General features: G+C 34.4%; 1 protein-coding gene across 2 annotated transcripts in view; it reads left to right on the top strand.

The window, feature by feature from the left end:
* The window catches only part of htr1fa (5-hydroxytryptamine (serotonin) receptor 1Fa), a 28,734-nt gene that overhangs the window by 2,560 nt on the left and 5,346 nt on the right, over nucleotides 1–20,828 (top strand). The window contains exons 2-3 of one of the 2 annotated variants that reach the window (XM_044130816.1): nucleotides 8,910–8,955; nucleotides 20,366–20,480. In XM_044130816.1, coding sequence (XP_043986751.1) covers nucleotides 20,425–20,480 — 56 coding nt within the window. In that variant the 5' untranslated portion in view covers nucleotides 8,910–8,955; nucleotides 20,366–20,424. The remainder of the gene's footprint in view (nucleotides 1–8,909; nucleotides 8,956–20,365; nucleotides 20,481–20,828) is intronic. The other variant, XM_044130814.1, reaches the window with a different exon arrangement.

The raw sequence follows: 20,828 nt of genomic DNA, 5'->3' as shown, positions 1-20,828 counted from the left end.
TTGATTCAGTGCAACTCATTTAGACTGATTTGAAACCAGTTGCCAATGGAATAGCTGTAGTTTCTCTCTTCTTTTCCTTAAAACATTTACATACTACATCAAGCACAAACACAATTGTTGAATGTATTTCTTTCGATTCTTTACACAATACTTTCAAAATGTAAGTATAGATGGTATTACCAAACTGTTTTGTAATTAAAACTTAAAATAAATTTTAAGGCAGAGGGAGACAGAAGATAAGTTTATTTTAGGCCTGTTGGTGGCTTGAAGCTGCACTCCTGGGTGAAAAACAAACTGGCTTACAAACATTTTAAGGCAAACATAAGGAATATTATTGCTGTAAGGTAGCCAAAGTCACGCTTGGAGTCGAATACATTTTAACTCCTCCACATCAAGAGAAATAAGAGGTGTTTCTGGCATCACATCAGGATGCCTCCTGGGTACCTACGTTTGGAAATCTTCCATGCACATCCCACTGGAAGGAGACCACAGGGCAGCTCTAGAAATTACTGGAACAACTGTAAATCCCTGGAACTCTCAATGTTTTGGGATTTCTCTGAATGAATTGGGAAGTGGCACTGCATGTCTTGGTTTTTGGCCTAGAACTGTTACCTTTGTGACCTGAACTCTGATAAGCAGGAAAGGTTTGAATTGGTACTCTTATCCACTCTACCTCACATAGAAGAGTAAGAGACTTTAAACCACTTTTAACTTCCATAATAGGACTAAGACTGTTTTATAGAGTTGCAAGTGGTTAATGAGCAATGACTACCTCGTCTTTACTTTTCCTTTGAGAATGAACAGATTTCTTTAATAGCCCTTACACAACTTTTTTTTTAAAGACATGACATTTAACTCTGACCTGTGACTAATGTAGACATAAAAGAGAACTCAACACAAAGACTGAACCTGTGCTTTGTAACCACCTAACAGACAACTCACTTAAAAGTAAATATTTGCATTTCATGGCCTTGTAGCCAAGAGTCTCCCAATAATGCATAAATTTAATTGGTTGTCTACAAAACTATTTTAAAGATTAAGAAGCATCAAATTTATCACATTCTGCACAAACATGGATATTCCAATGAGCTATTAGCTGAGTCATAGAATTGATTGACAATGTGAAGCATGAAACACTTTTAGGTACTGTGTAGGCTTTCTTTATTTTCTTACTACTTGTCCTTTCTTTTTTACTTTCTTCTTTTCTTTGTTTATCTCTTTCTTTCTTTCTTTTTTTTCTTTCTTTTTTTCTTTATTCTTTTAACCAGTCACTTTGTCTTGAGCTATCATATTTAAATAAAGTAATTATTACAAATCAAGGTGGAACATTAGGATACAAATCCCAAACTAAAATGAAAAGCTTATTGAATGACTTCAAAGTATTGTGGAAGTGTGGCAAAATATACTTTGGTTGTAATGAGGAATCATTAATGTCTCTTTTGTACAGTAAATGTCTTGTGAGACAGAAACTAAAAGCGTTACAACAAAACAGAATGGTGTTATTGCAATGGGAGAAACACGTCAAACATTCACAATAGCTTTCAGTTTGAGTAATTCATCCATATACATTATAAAATAAATGATGAAAGCATCCTTACTACAAAATCTGAATTTGTAACTTAGATTTAAATGCTTAAAAAAAAAAAAAAACGAAAGTTAAAAGTTTTGGATGAGAAACCGTTCTTATCAAAAAGCCATTGCTCAAATTGTTTAGATGATGTTGGTTATTTTTACTTATTTCATAGAATATTTTACTGAATTTAAGAGATGAATCACTGAAAGAAAGCTGGCAAAGAAAATACACCAGATGAGTCAAAGTGAGGGTGTAGGAGAGACACTATTCAATCTTCTTTTAAATATATAAAAAAAACAAAAAACATTTTATCACACACATTCATAACTTTTTCTTGTTTATTCTGTAGTGAAAGGTTGTACTCCAACAAAACTAAACTTTGCATAAATGTGTGATTCCTGATTTCAGGACTGTGTTTACCTTTTTCATTATGATGTATCCTGTGATGGACCTATCAAGTCATTTATCCGAGGTTCTAAACTTTTTATCTTTTAACATTAAAATTTATTTCCAGAGAGAGTCTAATGGTTCCCAATCCAAGGGAGTTACAGTCCAGTCAGTCATTTCTAGGTCTACCCAATGAGATGCGGCTGGAAGACCTCCAAAGCAAGGTGCCCTGGAGGCATCCAGATCTGATGCCAGGGATGTCAGTTTATTTCTTTTGATGCAGTGGAACGCCACCACCCTGACTAATGACAGGAGCAGGAGACCATGAACGTATAACACCAGATCTGGCCTCCATCCATTGGCTTCATGTTCATTACTGGATGAATTTAATTATCTTGTTGAATGTTTACAATGCCACATGGGTTGTCCTTGCTTATTAGAAACTTTCACACCACTATGCTACAACAACAGCACTCAGGTCTACTAACCAGATGTCCCATAAACCAAACATTAAAAATAGCTGACTTTTGCAATGGGTGCCCCCTTTTAATAGAACTACCCTTTAATCATGTTTGCTCTGTTTTAAATAATAATTTTTTCTTTATTTTTTAAAAATTCTTTTTAGATTGCTTTGCTTTCAGTTATTTATCTTATTTTATTGTTGTAGTGAACATAACTTGTCATTGGTCAAACTTGCTTAGTTGTAAATGCCCTTTCTAAATAAACTCACATTTACAATTATGGTATAATTGCACCATAATTTATCTCTTGATGGCAGACACTGAAAATATGTATTTTGAGGTTTGTTTGTTTTTTAGCGCTGTCTGTTATGAAAAAAAGTCCAGAACTTTGAGGAATTAGCATTTAATTAATTGTCACCATTCCATGGGAGATGAGAATTCAAATTAAGGCTAGCTGCCTAATGAAACCACATGCTAGACAGTTATTCATGTTTCATCATTGGGATTTGAAGACCTTTGAAGGCTCCTTAACACCAGACTAAACACAGCAGCACAACCACATCAGCTATTCGTTGCGTTTGTGTGTCTGTGTACTGATGAGGGACTTACACCAGCAGTAGAAGAAGAGGCATGTTGGAGCTGCATGTAATTTGTCAGGTCGCATGAGTAGCAGAAATCAATTCAGCAGAGTACACAATAACTGACTTTGTAAAGGTGAACTTCTTACTGTGAATAACCTTTAGGCGCTAAGGTGGCAGGTTTGAAGAGGTCATAAATCACATAATACTGTAAAGTGGACCTTATCCGAAGCCTTGAGAGTTGGTCTTCCCCCATGGCATCTTTTATGAAATTGACTCCTAATGGAACAAAAGCTTAAAGCCCCTCTAGTAGCACCTGAAACTTTTAATGTCCATTACAATGAGTGTAGATAGAATGTCCAGTACTTTGTTATTTAATGGTCATAAAGCCGTATTTACCGCTTTATATTTTGAGAATGGTGAACAGAGTAAAGCAGTGACTGTGTATGCCTATACAGCTATCCTATGTCTGCTTGTACCTGGTGGGCAATATTAACCCTCCTATTATGTTGCGTGTGAAATTGACCTGTTTTAAAGTTTTTTTTTGTTGTTTTTTTTAAATAATTGGAAGTATTTTATTTGCATTAAACTTTTTCTATTTGTCATTTTCTATGTCCAAATGAGTAAATGAGTAAGTTGTCGTTATTGATCCTTTATTTGTGAAAAAAAACAACAAAAAAAAAACATTATTGCACAAATATTGATTGAAATGGTTAGTATAGGAGTTAATTATCAGATTCAAAAATGTTTTGGAGAAATCTTTTGGTTTCTGACCCTATTGCATGATTAAACACTCCCAGGGTCAAATTGACGCACAAACATGATTGCTGTGCCTCAGAAATGAACATAAACAGGGTTAAATATTTAGCTCACATTTATGAGCAAATAGGAGGGCTGAAATCTTTCAAATCTGTCAAATATAAATGTTTAAACCCAGTTCCCAAACTTTTTCTGACAACGGCCTTTTGTGTAAGATAAAAATTTCCTAGCTGATGCTATACGCTAATATGAATCAGTTTTTATCATTTGGGAATAATAAGGATGATTTGATTTGCAAAAAATGCCTAGCAACAGTATTATTCTTTGCAATGTTACATTTATAAATTATATCAGTGCAGAAGACATTTTTCTCAATATTATACCTGACAAGTTTATTTTTTGGCTATCTAAGATTATTAACTTTACATTGCAATTTAGCTTAAAGTGGGTAATTTACTGTTTACTTAGACTTTCAATGTACACTAAGTAACAGTTTCAGAACAGATTAACTTTTTCCCCATCATACTATTCCAGTTTTTTAAAAACCCTTTAATAAGATTCCTGAGAAATGTGACTGACTTTCACTATCTATACAGAGAATAATGTAGTAATACCGTTCCCATTCCTAGGCAATGTCCAGCAGTTAATTAAAATAAGGCTGTCACATTTTTTTCATACTGATTGAAAATAATAAACTTGATGAAAGGAAATATTCCGAGATGTGAAAAACACAGACATTAGTTGCGTGGAAATTACGAGTCTCAGTGAACATTTAAAGCAAAGCAGGAATTTAAACTTGAAGCTTTATGTAGATGATGTTTTTGACAGTAGCATCTTACTTAGGAGATGTATGTTTTTGTAGTTTGAGTTTCAGAGATGCATAATTCTAAATTCTATTACCGTAAATGAATTAAATGATGTTCTCTACCCTGCATCTAATTTTCGAGAGATTGTTCTTTTTTTTTACCTGTGATTGTTTTTTTCTTCCCTATTCCATCATTACGACGTAGATTCAAACCAGTTAATCAGTTTGCCTATAATTCAAAAGGTGCAGTAAAATTTAATAATTTTATTCTAACATTTATGTGAAATTCTTAGTTGCTTTTGGCCTCCATGGACTACTATGTAATCTCAGTTTGGCTCTGCTGTTGATCTATTTTTGAGAAATACATGGCTGAGGAATGATGCCGTATAAATACAGAACTGCTCTTGTTAGCAGCCTAGACATGTTTATTATGTAATATTTTAACCAACTGTCAACACTGTTTGCAAAATAGCAGGGTTAGCCGAGTTTCTATATCTACATTACTATGCCTGCTTTTGCAAACATAAATCATGGAGAGAAGTTGTTGCTGGACCTAAATACTTCACAAATTCTTTGTAAATGTATATAAATAAGGACATTTTCAATAGCAGCAGTCTCCACACATATGCACATCCTTTGAATTTGAAATACTGTATGGTTTCAAAGGAGAAATTAATTAGTATTAGCGTCTGCATTGGTGGTGATCTGAGATGATGCTATCCTTCAGCGACTCCATTTGTGACTTGGCATGGGCTGGTATGGAATTAGCACAATAGTAATTTTGAGTCAAATGTTTTATTTTTTGTTGAAAATGGTTTAAAATTCAGCTTGCAGCTTGACAACTGTAGTTTTCTTTCCTGTATAGTTTTGATTAGTAAACACAGACTTTTTGCATTATTCTACTTACATATTCGTATTGGGTTTTAAAAACAATATGAAATATATTTGTTATTTTTTATCACATTTGAATTGGTTGCTGAGTAAGCTGTTCTTTTGTCTGCAGATACAAAAGCCTGAATGCTTAAATTCAAAGGAGAGGAGGAAATAAAATCTTGTCTAATCTGATTAGTGCATTTCAGAATGGAAAGAAATGGAAAGACATTTAGTCCAGTCAAGAATTTCAGGTACTGTAAGTCCAAAATACTTTAAAACGATTATCCATGTTGTTCAGTTAGAAAGGCACAAGGTCTGAATACAAATTTCCCAGTGTTTTTTTTTTCTTTTTTCTTTTTTTTTTTCTAGGTCAAAACCACATCCAGTTAAAAAATGTATTAATTTTCTCTCCCAGTAATTTCCTTAAGTGAAATACTCTTTTACTTGCTATGAGCACATAGAATTTATGATTTATCACCAAATGCATTTAGCATAAGTGCCGTCTATCCTCCATGCAAATCCTGGGAAGATTTTAATAAATTAACATTATCATATATTTTACCTGTGAGAAGTCAAAATGTTCCGGCTGACCATTTTATATTTAAAATAGAAAAATAATTTAATCCTTTGAGAAATCACCCTGACCCCCACCTCCCGACCTATTTCAGCTGCTTTTCCAAGCTTTTGCCTTTGTGTGTGTGGGAGTGTTGTGGATGTAGGCATGATAACGTTGCATCAGAATTAGTATATCATGTACATTTAAGTTATGCAGTATATGTGAACATGGGCATTATCAGTTCCCACAGTGAGAAAACACTGCTTAAGAAATTCTGCAAAAATAATAATAAGCCCGTTAGTAATATGTTTATAAGCCATGTTAGAAAAAGACTGGGGGGAAATTTTCTCCCTCAGGTCTTAGAATTGAAGTGAGGCTGATAAACACTCAGATGTTTATATTAGCCAACTCCTTGGACTAAAGCAACCTGAAGGCACATTTTAAGAGTGCTATTTTGGTATTTTTGCAAAGGTCAGGTTTTAAATCTTACAGTTACATCTAAATAAATTACAGTATCACAGGAAAATATTTATACCTGTACTTCAATCATGTTAAAGCCTACGGGGAAACTGCTATCCAGCCAACAGTCGTGGCCCGCTCCAAATTGAGAGTGAGCCACAAAAGGTCATTGCTAAAGACACTATCACACAGTGCATTATGCAAGTACATTAATGGAACATTGAATGGAAGGAAAATAATAGGGGAAAAGGTATGCAAGCAACAGGAAAAACCACAGAATTGTGAAACAAAAACCATTCTAAAGTTTGGGGAAATTCACGAGGGATGGACTATGGAAAAAGTAAAGGCTTCACGAGTTACCATTCCCAAATGTATTGGTGGGTAAGTCACTGTTGAATCAAAGATGTGAAAAGTATGTTACTATGGCTAAAGAGAAATCAGAGCATCAAGGTTTCAGTTTCTGGAGGACGAGCAGTGATCCATATTGTATGAGGACCAGTCAGAAGTTTCCACATTCAGTGATGATTTGAGGACATCTTCTATGGCCTCTCTCAAGTCTGATGCAATATAATTTTATGAGAAACTGAGTTTGGGGTTTTTATTACCCTTATGCCATGGGCTAATCAATAACATAAGCAAACACTTAGGAAAATATCACCCTCTGTTTAATTTGTTGACATTTAAGTTTGAGTTTTTCAACTTTGTATTTTTCTACTAAAGTTTTGAATAGTGTTAAACTTTTGCCTTCAGTTTAGAGATGCTCTCATTTTCAGAAAGTAGGTTGCTCTTAATTGCTCATGTCACTGATATTATACAAAACTGGACATTTGCACTCAAAAAGGAAACTGACTTAAGGGGTTATGAAGAAACCCGAGTAATGACCCACATTTTGATAGAAAAAAAAAAGTACTTGTATGTGCATAAACATGACTAGTGGAGATATTGTGGGAGCAACTGATTTAAACTTGGTTTAAATCTTTAACATCATATTTAACATCATTAAATATTTAATGATGTTAAATATTGTTTTCAATCAAGAAACTGATGTGCACCTGAACATGGTCACTGGTAGAATTTTCAGCTCTGTGCTCTTGAATAAAGTGTGCCAAATTTTTTGACCCAACAGTAATGTCAGCAGATAACCAGAGAGTAAAAGTGTAAGAAATTTAAAGAAACAATTTGAGTTTGATCCAGGTTTAAAAATATATTTTTTTAAATCATCAGATGCAATTTGGCTGTAAACAACGCTGTGCTCTAATAAGCCCCTTCATATTGCAACATTTTATGAACTTGTTTACTGACAAAAGAAGTTAGATATTTTAATAAATTACTTTTTTAACCATGCAAACTTAGATTGAATGCTTTTCCAAGGAGCAACTATTAAGCCGCTTTTTTCGGCGTATGTCTGGCCGGGCTAATCTAATCTTTTTGCCACAAACATTTTTGATGAGAACATCATTGATTTTTCATCATGATTCAGTACTGCATGTAGACATTTTTACTGTCAAATTCTATTACATCAGAACAACTTTCTGTGCTCTAAATGTGGTACAAATAAACATAAATATGGTCACTGCAAAGAATTGCTTAGCTCCGACAGAAAGCTGACTAAAGGGCTGCCCATCTTGTGTTCAATTTATTTATTTTTTTAATTTAAATAATTTGAATTTACGTGTGCTGCCTTGTTAATACTGAGTGTTGTGACAGAAGAAAAACTGCAGCAATCAATCAATCCCCTACATGTCGTCCAATCTCCATTGGGACAGAAGATCCTCCTATCCACTTTAGAAAATAGCCTATCCATTTGGAGATTGCTGTGGCCTGAAGAGACCATTTCCAATAAATGTAACTTAAAACTATTGCCATGACACCACCATAACAACACCATGACAAGTTAAACATTTAAATATTTTGAGTTTTGCAAAATACATTAAGTGAGCATATATTGGTCCTAGGTTTGTCATGCTGCATTAGTATTCCCACAAACATAAAGCTAGTACAGTGTATAAAATTTAGAACAAGAAATGCTTCATTTGATAGAGCTGCTTTCTCAGATCATAACAGCTTGTATCTGTTATGTCTGCATTATTATTTTTCTAAAGCCTTTGGCGTAAATAAAACACTTGGAACATTATCAACTTTTCAGAATATTTATCTAAGAAGACATAAAAACTCCTTTGTGAGTTCAGATGCACTTTGGGTTATGCAGTGAATCTTAAAGTGAAGTATTATGTATTTTCCAGGCACATATGTCATTTCACAGCATAATCAAGTAAGTATGCATCTTTAGTTGTTATAAAACTGCTGTATACAAGTATATCAAATATAAACGAAATTTGACTTTGGAAGTTGATGCCTTCAAATTGGACTCTGACTCTTTATGAAGCTTATGTTCTTATTGATGCTTTGCCCTCAGCATGTCCTCACAACAGTGCCTTTATACTGTGTCTTTATACAGTCATACAGACATACAGTCAAGCTCAGCAGACTCACAGCACCACCAGGTAGGTGTTTTATAATTTCTAATGTGCTAATGTCATTATCTCTTCAAAAACATCCTTTGAGTGTTGCATTCGTTCATGTTTGCGAAATTTTGGAATCTCCCATGGCAGCCATTTGGGGGTGCCTTAATGTTTGAATAGAACATTTCAGCAGCAAGGTGGTTCAAGGTGATTTGCATAACAAAATTACAAAGTTAAAAAGAAAACACTATACAGTCTACAATTGTACAATGCGGCACTTTTCTACCCAAAGCTCTGCCTTCAAGTCTGCCAACCTACAACTTTCCTAAGAACAGTTGTGAATGACAAATTTGTTGTGGTGACATGCTGAAAGCATATGAGATTCTTAAGGAGAGAAAGGCCAAATTCAAGGTCACATTTGTTTCAAGTTATTTTGACATATACAGCATTTTCATAACAACTTAAGGTAACATATATTTGCTGGATTTGGCTAAAAATTGCACAATGTGCCTGGTGCAATACATTATACCCCCTTTAATACATTGAGGACTGTGTCTTATGTTTATCTGTGTCTTCTGACTCTTGAAATACCGACTCCAGCTGCAGTCGACATCCTGTCAATCTCCCTCATACTTTTCAATGGGCTATGCTTTACATTCAAGGCTCTGGTTATCCCAGCTGTTTGTGCATCTTTCTCTGCCACTTATTTCTGCCACTCATGTTTCCATAAATATACTTGGATACAGCATTCTGTGAACAACCTCGTTAGCAATAAACTTTTGCAGCCCATCTTTCTTGTGGAAGGTGTCAGAGACTGTCTACTGTCAGGAGAGAGCTGTCAAGTCATAACTCTTCTCTGTTACTGTGCGATGGATATAACGTAACATTTCTGTTTCGGGTTCTATCTAGCAGCGTGCCATAATCATCAAACTGAAAGAAATAAACCCTTGAAAAATGTCTGTCTGTGCGTAATCAAAATATATTATAAACTTGCTGAACTGTAACATTTTTATATTTTTTAAATATTTTTTTGCTTATTGAGATGCACTTAAACAAAGTCAAATTAAATAAATTATAATGTGTTGATTTGATCAGCACTACTAAATACATGATCTATGTAGCTAATTTCATCCTTCACCTTAGATGGATTTTTTTACAAATTTATTTATAATTACTCAATTCAGTCCTTTTCATAGTATAAATTTTAATTTACGTGACTATGACTAGCGAGAGCTATGTTGGGTGAAGTTCAGTTATAGAAGTAGAATATAAGCTTTGCTGACACACCTATATTTCCTAATCCCCTAAGTGAAAATGTGTACCATGAAGGAAAAAGAAAGTATGTTAATTTGTTAAAAAAAGAAAAAGTCATTTGTCCGGAGGCCTTACTTTGATATCCTTCTCAAATTGGGAGTTTCAGCACAGTTAAGCTTGAAACTCACTCACCCATTTGATAATAAGCCAGAAATTCACCTTTTCAGGGAGGAAGAATAATGATTTTTAAAAAATATTTTTGACTGTGTTTAACACCTGATGCAATGCTGTAGACTACTTAGTTTTTGACATTGTTTTGTTTTACAGTGTTATATGAAGCATGTTTTGTATTTTCTAAGTTGCTGAACTTGAGTCTTGCTTTCTTCTAGCAGTTGTAGATATTAATCAGTTTCCAGCAGTGAGAAGTGTGCTCTGCTACGTTTCTGGCACAGTGTCATATTGGATGAGCATTAGCCCCTAGGACATCGCCGCAAATGTACATCTTACAGTTGTATGTAGACTAAAAGAGGTATTTCCAACAATACATGTAAAGTCCTGAATTTTTGGATTATTTTGTCTGTCTTTGTGCATATTTCTGTTATTTTGTATTTTCTTTTTTATTGATTCTTTGCAAACAGTTTATAAAATATTGACAATGGTATTGTCACAGCTCAGTGTGAGTTGTGAAAGCTCGCAAGCTTTTACATATTCAGTGTTCCTCCATTTCTTTTGTGCAGTAATAGTAACAAAATCCTAACACATTATGTTCTCCTTTACTAATTTCATCTTTTGATTTAAATGTAATCTGAAATACCAAATAACCTAAATACCCTCAGGTTTAAATAGAATCAATTTTAAAAGCTTATTTGTTTGTATGTTTAATTTGTCTTTGTATTTCCACAGTTCTGTTTGTTTTGCTTGATGTTGTATTAATACACTAGTTAAATTTTGATAAAGATCAGACCTTTCATCTTGTCATTTCTTCTGAAGAACGCAAGACTTGTAAAGAAAGTACATTTCTGAAGGCTGTCAAGTGTCAAACCTTGCTTGTCTTAAATATTTGATGTTTATCTAAAATGCAGCTTTATTTATTTATTTATTTATTTATTTATTTATTTATTTATTTAGCAAATGTTAAGCCTACCAAAGAGGTCATTACAACACACTTAGACTTTGACAGCGGTATGTTACCAGCCTCTCTATTTTAGATTTCTTCTGTTCGAATGATCCATTCATCCATCCATCCATCCAGCTGGATGGATGGATAGATGGATAAATAGATAGATGGATGGATGGATGGATGAATGGATCATTCAAACAGAAGAAATCTAAAATGGGGCCAAGGTGATGCATATTCAAAATTAGTATTTTTGATTTGAAAGACTTTAAGACTAACCTACGCTATCACCCCAATGGTTACCTATAAAGATATTTAAAATCAATGGCTTTGTTAAGTTGTGGTACCATATGACTTTTAAATATTAATTTCTCTTTAGATAACACATTTTGCTCATTTTTGGAAGTTGTCATGAGAAAACAGACAGCTTTAAAGTAAATGGCAGCTTATGTGACAAAACTTTTCACCACCCACTATTTCATGGCTGATTGGGCCCTAATGATTTGTAGCTCTGGCACTAAGAACATGTATTATCCCCAGCCACTATTACTGCTCTTTCTATTACTTTGTAAAGGGAAGTTTTGCAAGGGTTAACTTTGAGAAACAACACTCAAGAGATTGGCTTATTTATTTTTTTCTCATATAAAAGTGAATTTAACTATTTATACATTTAAAAGTTAAACGTCTCAGCTCTCGTTTTAGGGACTTACTGCAATTATTCACTTCTAGACTTCAATATGTGTTATACAATAACAAAAAAAACAGAACAGAGGACATTCTTGGTTAACTACGTACTACATGAAAACACATCAGTTGATGTTAGTTTATATAATGGACAGGAGTGGGGCCTTATGAGATCCACAGTCTATTCAGCACTCTCTACGTGGGTCTTCAACTCCAGCACTCTTGAAACTGCTAACATCTCAGGACAATATCACTGTGCAGAACACACAAGTTGAAAGTTCAAGACAACAAATGCGTAATGTCTTGTTTTGAGTACAGACCTCCAGCCCACTCAACATTTGTGAAAACAGTTTGAGCTTGCTGCGTGTGTTTGAGTGATCAGCACTACTTTATGCAATCTAGGTTAAGGACCAGAATTCCACTCTACATAATGTGAAGACTGGAGACCAAAAATGGGCATATTAGCCAAAGTGCTTTGGTGCCAATGTCGAATTTTTACTATAAGCTCACACAACCTCCAAATGGTAAATCAGGTTCAGCAGACACAAAATCACAATATGCAACAAAACTTGTTTTACACAAAACTCGGATGAAGTGAATACATAGAGAGAGAGAAAGAGAGAGAGAGAGAGAGAGAGAGAGAGCATTATTTCTTAATTTCTCACCGTTTTTTGAGATAGATGTCAGCAGTGAATCAGAAGAACATGCCAGTAATTGCTTTTAATTTAGCAGCACAGACTTATCCAGCATTGTAAAGTCAGAGTTGCTCATGTTTGCATCTTGCAAACATCTAAATACTTGCCACCCTCCACGTTTTAGAGCAATATCTCTCTCTGGGTAACCTGTTCTTGTTGCCAAACTCATACAGTATGACAGTCTTGACTCTGCAGTCGCATATATATTCACTCATATTCTTACTTGGCTGCAGATAATTTCCTTATTTCTAAATATAGGCTTCACTGCTTCACATTCCTCACTTTGAGAGCTCCCAGAATTTTTGATTCAGTTTTTCTTGTCACTCACGAATCTTCACAATAACTTGTGAAAGCGGATTAAGGTAAGCTTTATCATATAAAAGGTAAAGAAAGCCATAAGTGGTAGCAAGTTCTAGAAAAAGTACAAAAATAAAATAAAAAATTTATTAAGTTTTTAATGAAAACTATTACACATTACTCATCAATAAAAAAAAATTAATTTAAATAAGAAAAATAAGTCAATATTTCCAATTAGTGGTTGTAGTGCAAGTTTATAGAAAAGAGCCACATTGTCAGATCTTCACTAAATACTGCTTAAGGACATCCTCCTCTGCATCACTGTGCCTCGTGTTTAGTCCGCCTTCCAGCCTAAGCATTGCTTAGTGATCGGTCATTTTTAATACTGTTCACTGGAGACCTAATCTTTGCCAGTAGTTGGATCTCTGATGAAAATTTAAAAAACTGCTCTGGAGAATCATCAGTTCCACCAAAAATGTCCCTGACACTCAAAACACTAGGTGTGTTTGATCTGAACCCAACTTTCAAGCTATATTTATCATAGCTTTGTTGCTGGAAAAAAGAAAATATTTCAGTGATCTAATTTCTTATCTTCTCACCTTCTATTTTTTTCTCTTGTTTTAGCCGAATGTGCTACTGAGGAAACATTTTTTGCTAAATGACCTTAAGTCCCTAAGATCTGACCATAGATTCAACATGAGGTTCAGTAAAAGGCTCTGTTGTCTGTAAAAATGCAAATATTATGTCTGGTCATCTGGTAAATTTTCTATCTTGTAGATATGAATGTTGAAGAGTTGTGCATATGTGACAGGTCTCCATGCTATTTATTGAATTAGCGTTCTGAAAACAAAAAAATATTTCTGAAACTCACTCCACTACAAACTGGAAAGTATTTCTGTGGACATAAAACGTTTCTATGTTTGTAGTATGTATGTAGTTCTGAGATGGTTTTCGTTTTACCGTTATCTTTCTTGTGGATGTTCTCACCGAAGTAAGGTTGTACACCTGTTTGCTTCAAGATGTGTAAGTTCTGTTGCTCTCTTTCTGCTACTTAAGAATCCAGCCATGTGTTTTGCAGCAACACAAGAAGAATTCTCTTTTCCTCTCTTGTAGCATTTACCAACACAGCAAAAGTTATCTGTGCTGCCATATAGGTTACTCTGTAAACAGGCTGAATTCAAACACAAAGTTTACTGTTTTAAAACTTCTGAAACTGCTTTTTAAAGAGTCAGGTGGATTCTTCATGACTTCAACTAGTATATTGTGTAAAAAAAAGCTAACAATGTAAATCACTACTTTCTCAGAAATTTGTGGGTTTTATCTTTTGTTTTTCTCTGTTTCTCCTCTTGACGAATTGTTCCTAATTTAATGATGGCACGTCACATAGCAGATCCACTTCCACATCCTAAGGTAACATTACAGGTAGTAAATATTTCTTCACCTAAGGCCATTTTGCAGGGTTATTTTTCCCTTCTTTACTTTATGTAGTGATTTATTTTGAGTTTACTCCAATTTTCTTTAGCAGATGAGACATTCTGGGAAAATTAGATACATAAACAGATAAAAAAGATGAGTCAGATGCACTTTTTTCAGCCCTGCATAAAATCACTCTTGGGGGGGGGAGTGCTCACTAATGAAGACAAGAAATGGTCTTAAGTTCCAGGGAGCTTTGACTATAAAAAATCTTTCATGTCTGAGGCATTGTGTGTGGATACTTGAATAAATCAGCTGTACGGTGGCTGCATACTAATAAATGCAATAAGAAGAAATATATGTTTTACATGTTATTGGGTTCATTGTCCAGTGAAACACTTTTCAAGCATTTAAGCCTCTAAGCCCCACACATTAATAGATCTAGCAATATAAATCTGATTCACTAACTCCCACGTACATTTGGTCTTGACAAGGATGAGGGGAGGGTTGTGCAAAGACAAACATTTAAACAAGTAATTATTTCATTGCTTTCTTTTAATAAAAGCAGTCACTCTGTAGAGGACCTGTTTGATGTAATCAGTGTAACAACCATCAACCCAAACAAAATATACTTCAACCAGTTCCTTAAAATATTTTTTTTCAGCTAGTGTTTCTTTCAGCATGAAGCAGGTACAGAGTGCGGGCAGTCACAAATACAATGTAGATTTATGAAGTGAAACAATAGAGCTTAAAAGAATGACACAGGTCAGTAAGTGAGAACAGAGACTTCTGTTAAGTTGACATTTCATTTGCCTCTCTCAGCAAAATACAAATGACTTCACCCCGTCAATCACGCCTAAGATTATTACACATAAACTTATCATCTAGTATCTTGCAGATACATGGAAACAAATTGGACACCCTACATTTGGTGGCTATAGGCTTTTCCAATATATTTGAACACAGATATTTAATATGAAATGTAACTATGCTGAGAAATTCAAATATTAAAAACAATGAAAACTGACAAAAAAAAATACATCCCTGAGCTATTCTGTAAAATAACATTTTAAAAATGTTTTGGTGGTGAGAAAAAATGAATGTCGCATTCATTATCTGCGTTCAGTACAAATAGAAAAAGACATCACATCAGGTGATTGGATTTGGGTAATTAAAACATCTAGACTACATTTTGAAGGCAGCTTGTCCAGCTGAAGAAAGAATTGAAACCATGACAAGATTGAAAGAGCTGCCTGAGGCCTTTGAGACAGAAGGTGTAGAAGCTTATTAGTCTGGCATGGGTTTGGGAAGTCTCAAAAGAATTTGAAATCAGTCACTCTACTGTACAGAAAATAGTTTGTAAGATGAGGAGATAAGTCCTCATCTTATTTTTTAATATGTCAAGGCCTGGCTGTCCAAGAATGTGAACCATAAAGGAAGACGGCAAGATGCTAAGAGACGTTCTGACAGGAAATTTTATGTCTGATCTATGAGAAAGAGATAACTCAAGTTAAACTTTTTTGAGACGTGTGAATGAAGGAACCTTAGTGTTCGGTTTATATGCCAGACAAGTTATTTTATTAGTGCCGCCTGCTGCTGTTGGCTGCAGGGGTCACTCAGTTTGACTTTTTGGTTAATAAAACAGGCAGGCCAACAGTTACCAAATATACAGCTGTGATGAATTTCCCCAAAATGGGTAGCGTGCAAGGCTATCTAGCTTTAGCTTTCTAATCTCAGGCAACTTTTGATTTTAATACTTTGTTGCTTTAAGCAAATAATCACTTTATTAGTGAGTGAAAATAGAGATAAAAGTGGTTTACGTAAAGACATATTGATTTATATACTACATTTTTTAACAAAATATTTTTTTGAAAATGTACAAATATAAATGTTTATATATTATAAAAGATTAAGCAGCACAGACCGTTTTATGACCATAATAAATATTGTGAAATTGAGAAGGATAGAGCTGAACAAGCATTTTAGAAAATAAAATTTTTACAGACTTCACTTCTGGAGTTGTATCTAGAAACCTTTTGTGACATAAGTACATCAAAAACACCAAGTCCTTTAATGTATATTAAATATGTCTGTGTATGATGTACCACCCATCAACATTTATGAACTGTATAAAATGTACAGTGTTCTATTGCACAAGAATAGAGTCGGTTACTTATGCATGGTGTCACTGTATTATTACTTTTGTGTTTAATGACCACTTCAATATATTCATCTAACACCTTCAGTGGTTTACACACAACTTGTCAGATATTTAATAGTTGAATAATCTGTTGTTTCAGTTTTCCCAGTTTTCCAATATTGTGGGTGGGTCAATCTTTATTTGTACAGTACCGCTACATAAAATAATATAAGACTAAATAACACTGTAATAAAAACATTGCTAGACCATTAGCACACAGCATTTGGATGTCTGGTTGTCTATATACAACTCTGGACAGAAAACGATAGTAGCTTTCTGATAGTAGCTTTTCAAACTGAATATGTGTACAGAATTATTTACTTCTAATCAAATAAAACAACAATCACAGCCACTAAATAAAAAAACAAAAGAAACTGAAATGTGTGAAGAATATGTGTACATTACCCAGAAAGTATGACATTTAGTTCTACTCATTACAGAAGATGAAGCGGCATTATAGCATCTTAGAAAATACTCTGTGCAGCTCATTTTCTTGTTAGCGGACTTTGTCATAGACATAAATAAAACTAAATATGACAGTGGATGAAAAATACAAACAAAAACACAGACTAGTAAATAAATGAGATTGGCTGTTGTCTCATATCATTTTCTTTGCAAAACTCCTGTCAGTCACAGTCATCAGCTATTTCACAGCTTCCCTCTTTCACAACAGCATTTGGCAGTTCAACAGCTTGCCTGGGCCAACCTGTGTTTCAAAGCTTCTATTCAACATGACAGATGCAACATCCCTGTTCTTGTAAGAGCAAAAATGGATAGATGGGGCAAAGTAGCAAAGTGTCAGAAGCTGGGTATTTCGTTTGACAATAATCCCAGTTATTTCTCTGATGGCTTGTATTTGTGTGTAGACTGTAGTTCGTATGTGTAAACACATGTATACCCTGCTTAGACAGAAAAAAGGCAGCGACACTTTTCATCTTACAATGCCAAATTCTTCAGGAAAATGTTATGTTCTGGTAGCCAGATGCTTGCAGCCCACTCAGAAACCCCAACTCCTAGTAGCACTGTGCTGTATGGTTAAAATCATTCAGCTGCTATCGCTTTCTGCCCAGATGTTTGACCACTTTTTGCTCAAATTATATTCAGATTATTTACACCTGAACTCAATTATTCTAGAAAACAGATTCTTTAAAGTGCAGTTTGAGATTCATGAAACATTTCATTCTATTTGAAAAAATCTTTCCCCAAGAACTAGTTTAGAGCTAAACTAAAATATTAAATTCAGCTGTAATTATAGTTGCATTAAAGCTAATTTTTGAAACCTTCACAAATTAAGGTTAAATTTTGAGCTTTACCTTAAATATTGAGTATTAGGTGAATCAGTTTGACATATGCTGAATTAATTAGAGATGTTAGTTGTAATATTGTTGCAACTGTTTAGACTATACTGCCTTTGGTTTGCGACTTCACACTGATGTGTGACAGAGGATCATCAACTGAGAGTAGATTTAAGAAAAATAAATAAAGGATGCATTTTAAAATGTTTCTGCTTTTATTAAATGCTGGATGAGTCTTGTTCTAGAATGCTGAGTAATTTTTGTACAGTAGTGTTGTTTTTGAGCATGTCTGCTATTATTAGAGAATGTAGACAATTAGAAATGATTTGGAAAATCTGGTTACTCCCTTATCTTATCTACTCATTCACAACGGGCAGATGTTGTAAAGAATGGGCTGTGGAAAATGTAGCAACACACACACATTCACACAAATAACTCACTGGATAATTCTTAAAACAATATGACCATAATTCCCCTTTTCAAATTTGCTGAATCCATGTTCAGGCACTTTTTGGAGGGAATAAAGCAGAACTGACTGGATTTATGCTGGTTCAGTAGAGCTTATCTTCAGACGGCTTTGAGGAGAAAAGCTGCACTTTAGAACATTTCAGAAAGAATGTTTTTACATTGTGTACAATGTTTGACAGAACTGCATACATCAGTCAGTGCAGTTATATACATGCACACACCATATAACTTCCTTAAAAACACTTTCAGCTCTTCCCTTTATTTTAGTCGGAAACACATTTTTGCACAGCTGACAGTGCATCAGTGCAGCAGTAATTATCATTTATCTTTCTGCACAAAGTAATCTGCATACTGTTGGGTTTTCTGTCGGGCTGTTTCCAGAGCAGAGAATGTTGAATTGCATTGTAATGCAGAGTAAGACAATTTATTGTCTTTAAAGACTATAATCATTGGGTTGGGGAAAGAACAACCAGCTCACTTCATGGTGGCTATTTGTTAAGAATTTGGCTTGTCCAAAAACTACTTTACTGTCTCCTCTCTGTAATAAACTTTTTGCAGCTAATATATAAAGGACATATATTAGGCTTAACTGAAATGAAATCCAAACTTCTTCCTCTCCTCCACCCACCCAGATCTTAACCCATTGCCTTGATATCGGACAGTCTTGTTGGAGACCTTGGCTCAGGCTTTTGGCTGCCTCTGCTAGATCATCACATTTATTAAAATTACTGTACTTCTTAGGTTTCTATGGCAACAGTTTCCGCTCATGTCTTCAGGATATTAAACAATGCAGTGAAGAAGATGTGAAGAAGCTGCTATGACAATTATTTCTTTGCACTTTGATTAAATGATAGTGACTGAATTCATTATTGTACAATCACTAGCTGTACTTGACATACGCAGCTGCAGATTGTGACATTTTTAGGCTTAGTCTCCTGATACTCATTAGAAATTAGGTGTAACATCAAAATTTATCCATCTGGGGAATTATACTAAAACATCTGCTTGAAGAACGAACCACTTTACCACAATAACTAGCAGAAGAGGTTCATTAGTGACATTGCAAAATATTATTTGTATTAGTCAGGTGAAAATCTCAATATATTTTACTGGGATTGTATTTGAAGAAAAAGAAACTAGAAAAATAACATGTAGTGTATTTGTACTTAGCCCTTGAGCCATAGTCAATACTTTATAACCGCATTTCACCACTGTTACAGCTGCATATTTTTGGGGGTATATCACTGTTTCACCAACCAACTTTCTTATTGTACCAGACCCTATTCTTCCTTAATGGCTTGTGTTAAACTTCAAAAGAGATGTCTTGGTTTTTCTTAAAAATATTTTTTTTTCACTTTTTATTTTTTATTTTTTATAAAATCTAGATTTGAGGAGTACATAAATAAAGATTGTCTTGTTAGCAGATTCTTCCAGATGATCAGGATATTATCATTGCCATGCACCTCTTGACTGCATGTCTGATTAATACTCTCCTTGCTAAGCCAGTTTAGTTGAATGCAATGCCTTTGATAGGTTTGCAGTGTTGTCATACTATTTCCATATTTTGATGATGGATCAGACAGTGTTCTGTGAAAAGAATTTATTATTTTGTATCTTAGCCATGCTTTCAAGTTCTTCATAACTCTTCCTCAGATCTGTTTGGTGTGTTAACTGTTGTTTTATAGACTAATAATCTCTATGAAACCTCTGAGGCCTTGACAGCGCTTCCATATTTATACTGAGAATAAATTACACAATATTACACACTCTTTGAAAATTAAGTGACTTCTGAAGGCAGTTGGTCGGACTGGATTTTGTTTCAGGGAATTCAATTAGAAGGAAATATTTGTAAAAAAAAAATTGTAAAGTGTATCAATTTCTCTTCAATATTTATCTCTCCACTTGCTTTTTGTGTGTGTATATACCAAAGCTGTATGTGACCAAAAAAACAAATGTAAATTATAATTGGCATAATTCAGACCTTAAGGTATTTTCTCACATTGTTCCTCTCATTCTTACTTTCTCCTAGGCACTGAGCAATAGTGGTGAGGTGATGGCAGATTTGGCAGGCAGTACAGATCTCAGCAGATGGTCTGCTGCACACTGAACCGACCAAAAACAGCAAAACATCGAAGGATAGACAGGTAGGACTGGATTACTTCAATTGCTTCAAGGGCAAACTTTTGTAAGTTCTTTCATAGCTTGAGTTGCTTCATGGCCTTGGGCAGAATCAGTCTTTTGAGTTTAATGGCATGTTCTTGAATGAAAGGATTCTTTTCAGACATTTTGATATTTATTTTGTATGTAGTGTCAAAGCCCAAATAACCACCCTTGAATGTTGAAAAAGAGAGGGGAAGTTTGAATAACTTTACCTTGTAGATTTAAATTTCCTTACCAGATTGTGGTGAGATTACACAAGTCACAAACACTTTTAATGTTGTACGTTGGCGTTTTTTACCGTTCTTCATTGTATGCCTAATGTCGGACTCTTT

This window comes from Gambusia affinis, linkage group LG11, assembly GCF_019740435.1.
Source record: "Gambusia affinis linkage group LG11, SWU_Gaff_1.0, whole genome shotgun sequence".
NCBI classification, from domain to species: domain Eukaryota; kingdom Metazoa; phylum Chordata; class Actinopteri; order Cyprinodontiformes; family Poeciliidae; genus Gambusia; species Gambusia affinis.
The sequence above is the reverse complement of the archived record's forward strand: the minus strand, read 5'-3'. Positions and strand labels throughout refer to the sequence as shown.